Source organism: Podarcis gaigeae, assembly GCF_964106915.1.
Source record: "Podarcis gaigeae genome assembly, chromosome: 14".
NCBI classification, from domain to species: Eukaryota; Metazoa; Chordata; class Lepidosauria; order Squamata; family Lacertidae; genus Podarcis; species Podarcis gaigeae.
This window is the reverse complement of record NC_139690.1, coordinates 31,189,896-31,202,601: the sequence shown is the minus strand read 5'-3', so window position 1 is coordinate 31,202,601 and position 12,706 is coordinate 31,189,896. Positions and strand designations below refer to the sequence as shown.

The 12,706-nt window shown below is 44.9% G+C and overlaps 1 protein-coding gene across 1 annotated transcript in view; it reads right to left on the bottom strand.

Moving 5' to 3' along the window:
• The window catches only part of LOC310831432 (uncharacterized protein), a 34,580-nt gene extending 28,777 nt beyond the window's left edge, over positions 1 to 5,803 (bottom strand). Inside the window, exons 1-5 of the mRNA XM_083711961.1 lie at positions 5,751 to 5,803; positions 2,716 to 2,789; positions 1,891 to 1,922; positions 1,141 to 1,162; positions 1,007 to 1,034 (exon numbers count right to left, since the gene is read on the bottom strand). Coding sequence (XP_083568087.1) covers positions 1,007 to 1,034; positions 1,141 to 1,162; positions 1,891 to 1,922; positions 2,716 to 2,770 — 137 coding nt within the window. The 5' untranslated portion in view covers positions 2,771 to 2,789; positions 5,751 to 5,803. The remainder of the gene's footprint in view (positions 1 to 1,006; positions 1,035 to 1,140; positions 1,163 to 1,890; positions 1,923 to 2,715; positions 2,790 to 5,750) is intronic.
• Positions 5,804 to 12,706: the final 6,903 nt, after the last annotated feature.

The window sequence follows — 12,706 nt, the reverse complement described above, 5'->3', positions numbered from 1 at the left end:
TCCAGATTCCATCTACAGCTCTGGAATTCCCCCATCCCAAGAAAGTAGAGTCATATTTTCCAAGGAGGTCCCTCTTTCTCCTCCCGGTCTCTCACAATTTATGGGTCTTCTTAGTTCAATTTTCTGCTGTCTGATTAGTAGCTGTGATGAGCTATTAGCTGCGATTCCAGTACAGTGGTACCTCGGGTTACATACGCTTCAGGTTACAGACTCCGCTAACCCAGAAATAGTGCTTCGGGTTAAGAACTTTGCTACAGGATGAGAACAGAAATCGTGCTCCGGCGCCATGGCAGCAGCAGAAGGCCCCATTAGCTAAAGTAGTGCTTCAGGTTAAGAACAGTTTCAAGTTAAGTACAGACCTCTGGAACAAATTAAGTACTTAACCCGAGGTACCACTGTATTGCAGGGGATTTCACAAGATAACCCTCCAGGTCCCCTTCCAACTCTAGAATTCTATGCCCAGCCCACTACTTTATGAAGCACATGAAAACTCCACATACACACACACACACAACTCTTTTACTGCCCATCTCTTGACCTCGCCTAACCAGAAGCCTAACCCAGCCCATCTTCCTTGCCTGCCTTCCATTTTGGAACTGACTTCAGCTTGGTTTCCCAGCTATACATCTACCGCATCCAGCAATGCCAGTTATTATGCATTGCCCCCTGCAAAAGAAAGATAGGGGGTGGGGGGGCCATAGATACAGAGCATTGCTTTGCATCCATCTGAAGCCCTGGAGAGCCACTGCCAGTTCATGTGGCCAATACTGAGGCAGAGAGACCAAGGCAGCTTCCTATGTTATGTTCCTAAGATTTGCAATTGTAATTTTATATGTGACAGATGCAAACATAGGAAGATGGTTCTGAATCTAGGGTCCCAAACCTGGCCCTCATTGGCACCTCCCTTGGTGTCCACCAAGACCTCCTCCTCCCCCCCCCCCGTTCTTTTTTAAAAAAAATTATCTTAAAAATAGGGGGGTTTGGGCTGCTCGCACTTTAGAAATACCTCTCCATGTCTCCACAGACTTCTGAAGCTGTTGCAAAAAGAAAAGAAAAAGAAGTTTAGCCAAGTTTCTTCTACAGTTCCCCAAAATGACTCTCCTTTGATGCTGTATATGAGATGCTGTAAGTTTCACATACCATTAATCTTAGCAGCAGGGCACTAGAGGAAAAGGAAAAGAAGCATTATTATAATAATAGTATATTAATTCCTAATTTAATATGTCCCCCCTCAGCTGTTGGGAAGGGAACATGATTGTTCTATTTTATTTTATTTTTTAAATGGGAGCACGGCTTCAAAAGGTTTTAAGAATCCTTTCTCCACAGCAGCTGTCCCCAACTACAGCTCCCATAAGCCACAGTTAGCATGGCTGTTTCTTCCCAGTGGTTGGTCATTCTGCTCAAGCCCTGCCCTCCTTCTGGTCAAGGGTTTAGAGGAGCCTTCGCTCATGTCACTAGCTGAGACTCATGGGGGTTGTAGTCCAAAATATCTGGAAGGCACCAGGTCAGGGAAGGCTGTTTTGCTGCGTCACCTCCTGCTGAAATATGGTTGACACCCCATTTTCTCCAGAAGGTCACCATCGTGCAAGCCCCCACCAGGATTCCTTAGTGCTGAAGCATCATCCAGCCCAAGCAATCATTGCCATTCCGTCCTTAGAAAAATTCAGAGGGCGATGTGCACGCAATTTAAAATATGCAATTCAGGGAGAGGCCCCATGACAGAAGAACAAAAATACCAGACAGACATTTTAATTTACAACCAATGGGTGGGAATGAAGTTTTGTTTAGCTGCTGGCTTCCTTTGTGAAGCAAGCCCTGATAACAGCAGTCCCCAGAGACCAGGTTAGAGAAGCTCCTGGGTGATGTCAGAAGGGAGTGTAAGGGACTTACAGATGCAGTTTCCACCATATGTAGCAAGAGCCCTGTAAAAAGAGGGGGGGGGAGGAGAGAGAGGCGCCATTAGTGAAAAACCTAGGGATACATGAAGCCCCTTTATATGGTCAGGCCCTTTGGTTCAGCATTGTCTTTTGACAGCAGGTTTTGAGGTTCTTTTTAGGCAGAGGCCCTACACTGAGATACAGAGTCACACCAAGGGTCCATCTAGCTCAGTATTGTTTGCATTGGTCTGAAATCTCTTGCAGGGAATTGGCAATTATTATAATAATATTATAATTTATTATTTATACCCCGCCAATCTAGCTGGGTTTCCTCAGCCACTCTGGGCGGCTTCCAGCAGAATATTAAATACAATGATTCATCGAATATTGAAAGCTTCCCTAAACAGGGCTGCCTTCAGATGTCTTCTAAATGTCAGGTAGTTGTTTATTTCTTTGACATCTGGTGGGAGGGTGTTCCACAGGGTGGGCGCCACTACTGAGTAGGTCCTCTGCCTGGTTCCCTGTAACTTCGCTTCTTGCAGGGAGGGAACCGCCAGAAGGAACCTCAGTGTCCGGGCAGAACGATGGGGGTGGAGACACTCCTTCAGGTACACTGGGCTGAGGCTGTTTAGGGCTTTAAAGGTCAGCACCAACACTTTTAATTGTGTTTGGAAATGCACTGGTAAGCCTGGGACCTATGGCAAGGGAGATGAGTCCAGGTGCAAGAGTATTTCATAACTTTGTTAGGTTGACTTCCTTTTACTAGAAGTAGGTTGACGCTCTCTGAAGAGAAGGTATGGGAAGTGGGAGATATATTGGGGGAGCAACAGTGACTCACCGAGGTAAAGGCCAAATGCTGCCAGCAGGAATGAATTGCGACACACCAACGCCATGACGAGTCCCGCCTAGAAACTGGAAAAGGAAAAGAGGGACCATAAAATCATAGAAATGTCGAGTTGGAAGGGATCTAAAGGGTCATCTAGTGATCATGTGTGATCGTGTGCTGATCACCACTGACACATCAGCATTAAAGGGTATTGAAACAACTCTATAATTTTCAAATTAAGTTACAGAGTTTGAAGGGGATAAAGGCAGAAATGTCAGAAAATCCCAATGGAAAGTGAAAACCGCAGGGAGCATTGCTTATTAGTTTCATGACCAAATGAAAATCAAACCTGTAGGTATGAGGAGTATTCCCTGCTGTTGCTTTTGGTGCACAAATGATACATATTTGATTACTTCCCCCTCCTGTTTGCATTGTGTTTCCTTTGCATTGAAATGAATGGCATGGAACAACATAATGCTAACATCAATAATTCTAGAATTAATTACGTAAAATTTCTGCTTAGCCGATGGCAAAACGAATAGCACTAAAGTAACTTAAATTTTGCAGCAAGGAACAGTGGATCAGACCCACATCAATCTTGCCTACCATGCCACCTTCAATGGCTGCCGGTCAGATGCCTCTCAGACCTCACAAGCCACAAAAGAAGGTAGTCAATAATAGATATCTTCTGTATTTGAAGGCTTCCTTATTAGAGCTCAGCCAAAAATAAGCCTTCCTTATTAGAGCTCAGCCAAAATTTGTCCGAAGACATATCCCCCAGGAAACATCTTTTTCTCTGAAAAACAGGGAGGCAACTTTGCAAACTTTTCTCTGATTTGTTTTCCATCACAGCCACACTCTGCAAAGGTGCTGAATCTGAGGCACAGCAGACGATGCAAAGCACAGTTGTTGTTGTTGCTGCTGCTGTCCCTTTCAGCAGCAAAAGGAACAAAAATATTAACTGTTTAACTATTTAACTATTGCCAGATTCTGGAAAGAGCTAAAGGGTACAGGGTTGGATTACTGGTATGGGAGAATGTGGAGGTTAGCTTTAGTGGAGAAACTTACATATTGTTATGAGGTTTTTTTGAAGGGGGCAAGTTAGCTGTATGCTGAGACCCTTTGAACCCCTGGATCCAGCAAGTGTTAACAGAGGAACATAGCAAAGGGGCTCTGTGTGAGACGGGCAGGTGGGTGGAGCCACCCCCCAACTCATGAATAGTTAGAAGGACAAAGCCAGACTTGAGAGTTGCAGTGATGTGAGCTAGAGGAAAAAGCAGCAAGCTGGAGAGAAAGTCCGAGCAATATTTGATTTCAGTTTGAATCCAAGGCTGCAGCTATTGGACAAACAAGGCCCTTTTTGGGGTATCAATGCTGTGAATCCTTCCATCATAGGCTCAAATTGTATATATGTGTAAATTAATCATATTTCCTAAAGACACCACAATCTCTGCTATGCCTCATTTCCAAATGAAACACAAACTCTGGGTAAACGCCAGGAACCCCTGGAATCTCACATCACTCAGAGATTGGAGTGACATGAAAAATATAAATTGAAAGCAATTTAGGGGGCAAGCAAAGGATGGTTATTTCTGTAGGCAAAGCAGATGTTCTCCCTCTTTGTTGTTGTTTAATCATTTAGTCGTGTCCGACTATTTGTGACCCCAGGGACCAGAGTATTTCATGAGAGTCCCATGGACTGCAAGAAGATCAAACCTATCCATTCTGAAGGAAATCAGCCCTGAGTGCTCACTGGAAGGACAGATCCTGAAGCTGAGGCTCCAATTCTTTGGCCACCTCATGAGAAGAGAAGACGCCCTGGAAAAGACCCTGATGTTGGGGAAGATTGAAGGCACAAGGAGAAGGGGACGACAGAGGATGAGATGGTTGGACAGTGTTCTTGAAGCTACTAGCATGAGTTTGACCAAACTGCGGGAGGCAGTGGAAGACAGGAGTGCCTGGCGTGCTCTGGTCCATGGGGTCACAAAGAGTCAGACAAGGGGGAGAGCATCTACTTTGCCTACAGAAGACCCCAGGTACAATCCCCGGCATCCCTGGGTAGGGTTCAGAGAGTTGTTGTTGTTTAGCCATTTAGTCGTGTCCGACTCTTCGTGACCCCATGGACCAGAGCACACCAGGCACACCTGTCTTCCACTGCCTCCCACAGTTTGGTCAGACTCATGTCGGTAGCTTCAAGAACACTTTCCAACCATCTCGTCCTCTGTCATCCCCTTCTCCTTGTGCCTTCCATCTTACCCAACATCAGGGTCTTTTACAAGGGAGTCTTCAGGGTTCAGAGAGACCCCTGCTCAATTCCTGGACAGCCACTGCCAGTCAGTGGGGAGAATACTGAGTTATATGAATCCCAACAGTTTGATTCAGTATAAGGAAACTTCCCAAGTTTCTATGTATCGCTTTTTATGATACTTCTTTTCTTGTTTTGATGTTTTATATTTTGCATATCACATAGAGATTTTTAATTCTGAGCAGTTTATAAATGCTAATAAATAAATAAATAAATAAATAAGCACTTTGATCTGCATACAGATTAATGCATTTCTTTTTCATCCTGTGTCAAAGTTTTAGAATGCTCTACAGTGCGGTCACCGACTTCTTGCTGAACTAGAACTACAGTGTATAGGTTGAGAAAGAACAGAAGGGCCTCTGAACAATGAAACAATGAAAAAATAAATTAATCTAGTATAGGGAAGTCAAAGGCAAAGCGGGTCTGGAACCCTTAATAGTTAATTAGATGGTGTCCAACCAGTGCACATTTTCAACCTTATTTGGATTTGCTACTATTATTTCCATCCTTCAAAACCATAGTAACAATTATTATTATTTTATAACGTGCCATCGGTGTATGTCATGCTTTACAGAATTTCAACAAGCAGATCTCTGCCCCCAAGGAACTTACAAAGTAAGAAATCAAAGATTGCGGGACGGGGGGAGAAGCAGAGGAGAAACAGACAAAGAAATCGAAGTGGGAATGAGGTGAAAGTGAAATATTTCAGGAAAGGCTGCAAGCAGACTGAATCTTCACCTACCTGTATGTAGCAAAGCCCACCTTCCAGAGGAGACAGGTATCCCTGAGATGAATAATGTAAAAGAACAGGTCTTTGCCAGCCTGTCCTGATCTTATCCCTCGAGGGCGTGGGATGTCGGAGGGGACAGGGTGTGACAAGTGTCAGCTTTCCAGCAAACCTTCGGAAAGGGCCAGAACTGGGCTGGGCGTTGACCCTGCCTCCGTCATTTGCTCAGATTATGTTGAACCGCTGCAACTTTGGTCACGTTCAGCTTCAGAAACCCTCCACAATCCTGGTGGAAATTGTTCAGTATACTGTTTATATTGCTAAAGGCGCATTCTCCCTTTGGCAGTAAAAATGCAAAAAAATAAAATAAAAAATTAACGGAGCCTTACATGCAGCTAAGTTCTGCTCAAAGTAGACCTACTGATATTAAAGAACCAAAGTTTACCATGCCCATTAACTTCACTGGGTCTACTCTGAGTAGGACTAGCATGGGACACAACTGTAAATAACAGTCAACTTGATGCCCTTTCATGATACCCAAGAACAGCTGCCTGAGGCGGCTGCCTCATTATGCCTAGTGGTAGGGCCTGCCCCACAGCTGTTGAAACAAGCTTATCAGATCACTTTAATGTGTGTTCTCAAAGTTTTGCCTACGTATTTCACTTGTTACAGAAGGCAGAGGAGCTGCGAGCTAGCCAAAAGCGGCAACTATTTGTGGTTAGCACCACATATGAAGGTGATATATACAAAGTCAGACTATTGCCACAGGCCACATCCACGCCATACATTTAAAGCTTTATTATATCAGGCTTCCCTTAAAGAATTCTGGGAACTGTAAAGTGTTAAGGGTGCAGAGATTTGTTAGGAGACTCCCTCAATCCCTCTTCCCAGGGAACTCTGGAAATTGTAGCTCTGAATTCGTCACACGCAGAACCATTTCCCTTCTGCTGCAGTTCATCTCCTGCCAGCAACTATTCATCCCACTTTCCACTGTGGCGACACTTTACATAATTAATTATGTAACTACATTGCCATCACGTCATTCAGCTTCATTCATTTCAACCCAAAGGAAACGCAATGCAAAAGGATGGGAGGTCATCAATTACATATCGTTTGTGAACTAAAAGCAACAGCTGCAGCAAATATCAATAGCATTCACTGGGTTGGTTTCCATTCTGGTCCTGAGATGAGAAAGCAAACACTGGCAATTTCCAGACCCATTTTCATCAGAATGCTCCAATCCTAATAGCGGGTCAGTCCTACTTCCCATGTCCGGCTTCCGGTGGTGTGTGGTGTGTGCGATTCTTCATGCTTTCTTGCAAAGACAACTCCCTGGTTATAAAACTTTCAAAACCTGCTGGACCTGATGTTATCTCAAGGGAGATAACCCACACCCTCTGGCCTTGTGTGTGAGGGGGAATAAGAACTCAGAATGGGCACCTTGGCTGCTCCTTATTTACTTACCAAAAAGGCAGCATCTATAAAAACAGGACGACAAGGAACACACCTAATCTGAGCCAGCCTCAAACCCTGCTCCTCCCATGCCAAGATCTCTCCCTGAAATATGAGAATAAGTCCACATTCACACCATGCATTTAAAGCATTATGATACCACATTATGTAGTAGTAGTAGTAGTAGTAGTAGTAGTACACCACCTTTCATCCAAAAATCACAGGGCAGTTCACAACATAAAAATAGAAAATGAGAACACAAAATGCATAATAAAACTAGAACAAGAACAAATCAAGAACCCCTCTCCCACAAGCACATTTAAAAGAGCATAGAATGTTAATCAGCCAAAGTCCTGGTTAAAGCAGTCATAGCTTCTACCAAAGAATTCTGGGAGCTGTAGTTTGTGAAGGGTACTGAGAACTACTAGGAGCCCCCCTATTCCCCTCACACATCTACCATTCCCATGACTGTTAAAAGCAGTATGATCCTGCTATAGACATACGGTGCGGTGTGGACTGAATGCCTCAGAGAATGTGCAAAATGCTTGCCCTGGACTTAGGAAAGGGGGAGAAAATTGGTGCAGTTCGCATTTAAAACTGTTTGCAAAACAATACGCAAACCAAAACCCAACTACCGTATTTTTCGCTCTATAACACGCACCTGACCATAACAGACACGTAGTTTTTAGAGGAGGAAAATCCGTAGGCATGCCACCCGTAGGCATTCCATCCATAACACGCACAGGCATTTTCCCTTACTTTCTAGGAGGAAAAAAGTGAGTGTTATGGTGCAAAAAATACAGTATTTTTTTGAAACTTGCGCTTCTCCAGATTTTGCAGTTCAGTTCTCCAGCCAAGTAATGTGTACAAAAGTGCATATACTTGGGTTAAGTGTGTGTCAAAATGTGTACATTGGTGGGAACAAAATAATTAAAAGATTGCTTTTTGCAAAATAGCATACAAATGCATGTGTGGTAGGAGAAAACCACACAAAAACGCTGACAAGTTTTCATGATGTTTTTCTTTTTAAGAACAAATTGTTAACTGATGTAGCAATGTGGAGTCCAGAATTTCACATTGGAAAAATCAGAAACAGAAATTGACAGATCGTCCTGTGCCTACATAGAACCATAGAGTTTAAAGGGTCCATATTTGAACCCTAGAACCCTCTCCAAGCCACACCCCTCACTCCCTGGAGTGTTTTTCCCTTGCTTGAAAGTGTCCTTGGAACTCTGACCTCTTGCTTGTCTGAATGGAGGCTGCAGAGGGGTGTTTGAGTGTGTGCAGAAACTACCTTGCTATACTATGATTTAAATGTACATCAGTTACACCACCTGTTTTTGCCTCTGTTCCCAAACCATCATTTGCATGTGGCCCTTCAAAGGCTGTTTTGGTGGGAATGTGGCCCTCAGTCTGAAAAAACGGGTTCCCCAGCCTTGCCCTACCAGGTAGGAGTATTCTGGAAGGGGAGAATTAAGAGCTGGATAGGAGCATGCCAGGAAGTTAAAAAACTGTCCTCTATGTGTGCTACGTGGGACGATTTCAGGAGGGAGGAAAGGGGGAAAGGACACTTCTCAGATGCACTCTCTGCTCTTCCTCTCTTTTATATAGAAAAAAAATGCTCCTGGCCAGCCCCAAACCTGAACCCTGCACTGTCATGTTAACACAGAAGCAGAAATCCTCAGAAAGTGGGTAGGAAAGACCCCCTTCCCTATACTACCTTATCCTACCAACCAACACCTGCTACAAGACTCCTCTTCCAGGCTGGCAGAGACCGTGTTGATACACTGCAACTTTTTTGTTGCAGTAGCAGCACCCCCGCATTATCCGTACGCAAGCAAACATAAGCAGCTGCTTTCCACTGAGTCAGTCTTTTTATGTTATGGCATTGCCTTGTTGAATTTTCCTCAGCTTGTTGATAATGGGGAAACTCGTTCGTTTCGAAGCAGGTCAGCCAAGTTTGCCTGGGCTTCAGAGAATTCCAGCCTGGCCAGTACGGGCTCATTCTTTACTGGCCGCTCCTAGTGTGCCCTGGCATTCCTTGGGTCACCCTGGCTTCCTCCCTCCGAAGAAATGATTGGCTTCGCAAGGCCATTTGACCAAAGGCTCAAGCAAACCCAGACAGCCTCCATTCTTGTTGTCCTTTACCTGAGGGAAACAGTATTTTCGACCCACCCATTTTGCACACCTGGAAACAAAACAAAAAAATAGTGCTCCATTGCAGGAGGGCTCCAGTGGACATTTGACCCTGAGTGTGAACTTCTAGCACAGGAAGAGACACAGAGAAAACTGGGTGGGAAATGCTGTAAGAGGAACTCTATGTTTAGAACATAATATGCCCATGGCAGGTATCTGGAATATTAGTCAGTGCCGGGGTGGCTGGTCTGTGCTGGGGTGGAGCAAAGGAGTGAGCAATCAAACGATAGAGAGAGCAGTCTCCTAGGAATTCAGCAGGGAGCCTCAGGCAAGCCTCCCTCTCTCACGCTCATTGCGCTGTGCTGAAATCTGTCCTTTGAACACAGGAAGCTGCCATCTAGCTCAGTATTGTCTACACTGAACGGCAGCAGCTTTCGTTTTCAGGCAGCGGCGCTCTCTCCCAGTCCTACCTGGAGGTGCCATTGGGGATTGAACTTGGGACTTTTTGTATGCAAAGCAAGTGCTGTACTATTCACTTATTTTCCTTCCCCTAAAATGTAGGATTCTAGTCCTCATCATTCTGAAAAGGCTGCTTTAAGTAGGAACACAGGGAGTTGCCTTATACCAAGTCAGACAAATGGGCCCATCCAGCTCGGTACTGTCTCTGCACTGACAGTGGCTCTCCAGTGTTTCAGGCAGGCGTTGGCGTGATGCTGAGCTTACCTTATCATTGCAAGGGGAGCATGAGCAGCGCATGGGTTGTGCTTGACCTTAAACATTTCTCCAGTTTCACAGACCACTGGTTCTTCCTTAACTGTTCTGGAGGAGGGCAAGAAGCTTAAAGGGAAGAACAATGACACCCTGTATGCAGTTACAGATAGGTAGCCGTGTTGGTCTGCCATAGTCAAAACAAAAAAAATTCCTTCCAGTAGCACCTTAAAGACCAACTAAGTCAGTTCTTGGTATGAGCTTTCGTGTGCATGCACGCTTCTTCAGATACACTGAAACAGAAGTTTCCAGACCCTTCTATATAGTGAGAAGGTGGGGAGGGGAGCCTGCAATAAACCCAGATGCCAACTTTGCTGCCACATACACCCGGACAACACCATTACTGGCCCCAACAACATCACACAAACCATCTCGGGACTATTTAATTGCTCATCGTCTAACATTGTGTATGCCATCAAATGCCAACAGTGTCCTTCAGCTCTCTATATTGGACAAACAGGCCAGACCTTACGCCAAAGAATAAACGGACATAAATCGGACATCAGGAATCACAAGACAGAGAAACCAGTAGGAGAACACTTCAATCTCCCAGGACATTCTATACAAGATCTCAAAGTAGCTGTTTTACTACAAAGGAATTTCAGAAATAGACTGGAAAGAGAAGCTGCTGAATTACAACTTATCACCAAACTTAAAACCATGGAGACACCTGGTCTGAACAAAGACCTTGGATTCTTATCTCATTATACATGACAAAGCCATTTTTCACCTTTTCACCCCTTGCTTCTTCCTGTAAGACCTATTGCAGTTGTTAAGAGTCGTCAACAGGCTCATCACAGCTATCTGCCAATCACCCATTCCCACCACCCTTCTGAGTAATACCCCTCCCCACCTTCTCACTATATAGAAGGGTCTGGAAACTTCTGTTTCAGTGTATCTGAAGAAGTGTGCATGCACACGAAAGCTCATACCAAGAACTGACTTAGTTGGTCTTTAAGGTGCTACTGGAAGGAATTTTTTTTGTTTTGACCCTGTATGCAGGAAGGTAGCACAGCAGGGAGAAAAGGTCCTCTAGCACCTCTTTTTCCCTGCCACGCTACTATTCTGAGTCCAATAAGTTTTTGAAAAAGAGAATTTAACCATACAATCTCTCACCTGTGCTGTGAAGCGCCTATCCATCATAAAGTATGTCGTGAGGTTCTTTGGACTGCATGTGTACAACTCTAGCTTCCTACCACAGTACACACTAAATTCATTTGCAATGTAATTTAAACATAAGAAGAGTCTGCTGTTTCACCCCAAAGTGGAATCATCTAAACCATGGGTAGGCAAACTAAGGCCCAGGGGCCAGATCCGGCCCAATCGCCTTCTAAATCCGGCCCGCGGACGGTACGGGAATCAGTGTGTTTTTACATTTAAAATGCATCTCTGGATTATTTGTGGGGCCTGCCTGGTGTTTTTACATGAATAGAATGTGTGCTTTTATTTAAAATGCACCTCTGGGTTATTTGGGGGGCATAGGAATTCGTTCATCCCCCCCCCCCTGCAAAATATAGTCCGGCCCCCCACAAGATCTGAGGGACAGTGGACTGGCCCCCTGCTGAAAAGGTTTGCTGACCCCTGATCTAAACCAGCATTCCGGTCTCATAGTAACCAGCCAGGTGCCTGTGGGAAGCCAGTAAGCTGGACCTGAGCACAAGAGTCCTCTTTCCTCTTGTGATTTCCAGGATCCAGTAATTCAGAAGCATTGCTGCTGCTGACTGTGGAGGCAGAACATAGCCATCAAGGCTTGCAGCCACCAATAGCCCTCTCTTCCATGAATTTGCTTAAAGGTAAAGGTAAAACCCTGAACATTGGGTCCAGTCGTGACCAACTCTGGAGTTGCGGCGCTCATCTCGCTTTACTGGCCGAGGTAGCCGACGTTTGTCCAGTTTTTCCGGGTCATGTGGCCAGCATGACTAAGCCACTTCTGGCGAACGAGAGCAGCGCACGGAAACGCCGTTTACCTTCCCGCTGGAGCGGTACCTTTTTATCTACTTGCACTTTGACGTGCTTTTGAACTGCTGGGTTGGCAGGAGCAGGGACCAAGTGACAGGAGCTCACCCCGTCGCGGGGATTCAAACCGCCAACCTTCTCATCGGTAAGTCCTAGGCTCTGTGGTTTAACCCACAGCGCCACCCTCATCCCATGAATTTGCTTAATCCTCTTTTAAAGCAGTCTAGGTAGGTGACCATTGCTGCCTTGCTGTGGGAGAGCATTCCATAGTTTAACTATGCACTGTATGGAGAAGTCCTTTCTTTTACTCACCCTGGATCTTCCAACAAATGGTAATTGAGAACGCTAACTGCCTTTTAACAACGTAAACCAAGAACTTTCCAACACACTATGAAATAATTGCTGCTTGTTTGAAGACAAGAGTGAAAAGGAGCTTAGGGCTGACATTGAAGAATCTAGTGCAGTGGCTCCCAAATTCCCTGCCCCTATGGACCACCTGAAAACTGCTAAGGACCACTTGGTAGTTATTCTTCCTGTTGTAGCAACTGTAATGCACTGTGCTAGATGCTGTATAATTTTTAAATGATTTTTTACAGAAATGTGCGGACCACATGAAGGAAGTTCATCCACTGGTCAGAGTTTGGGAACCCCTGATCTAA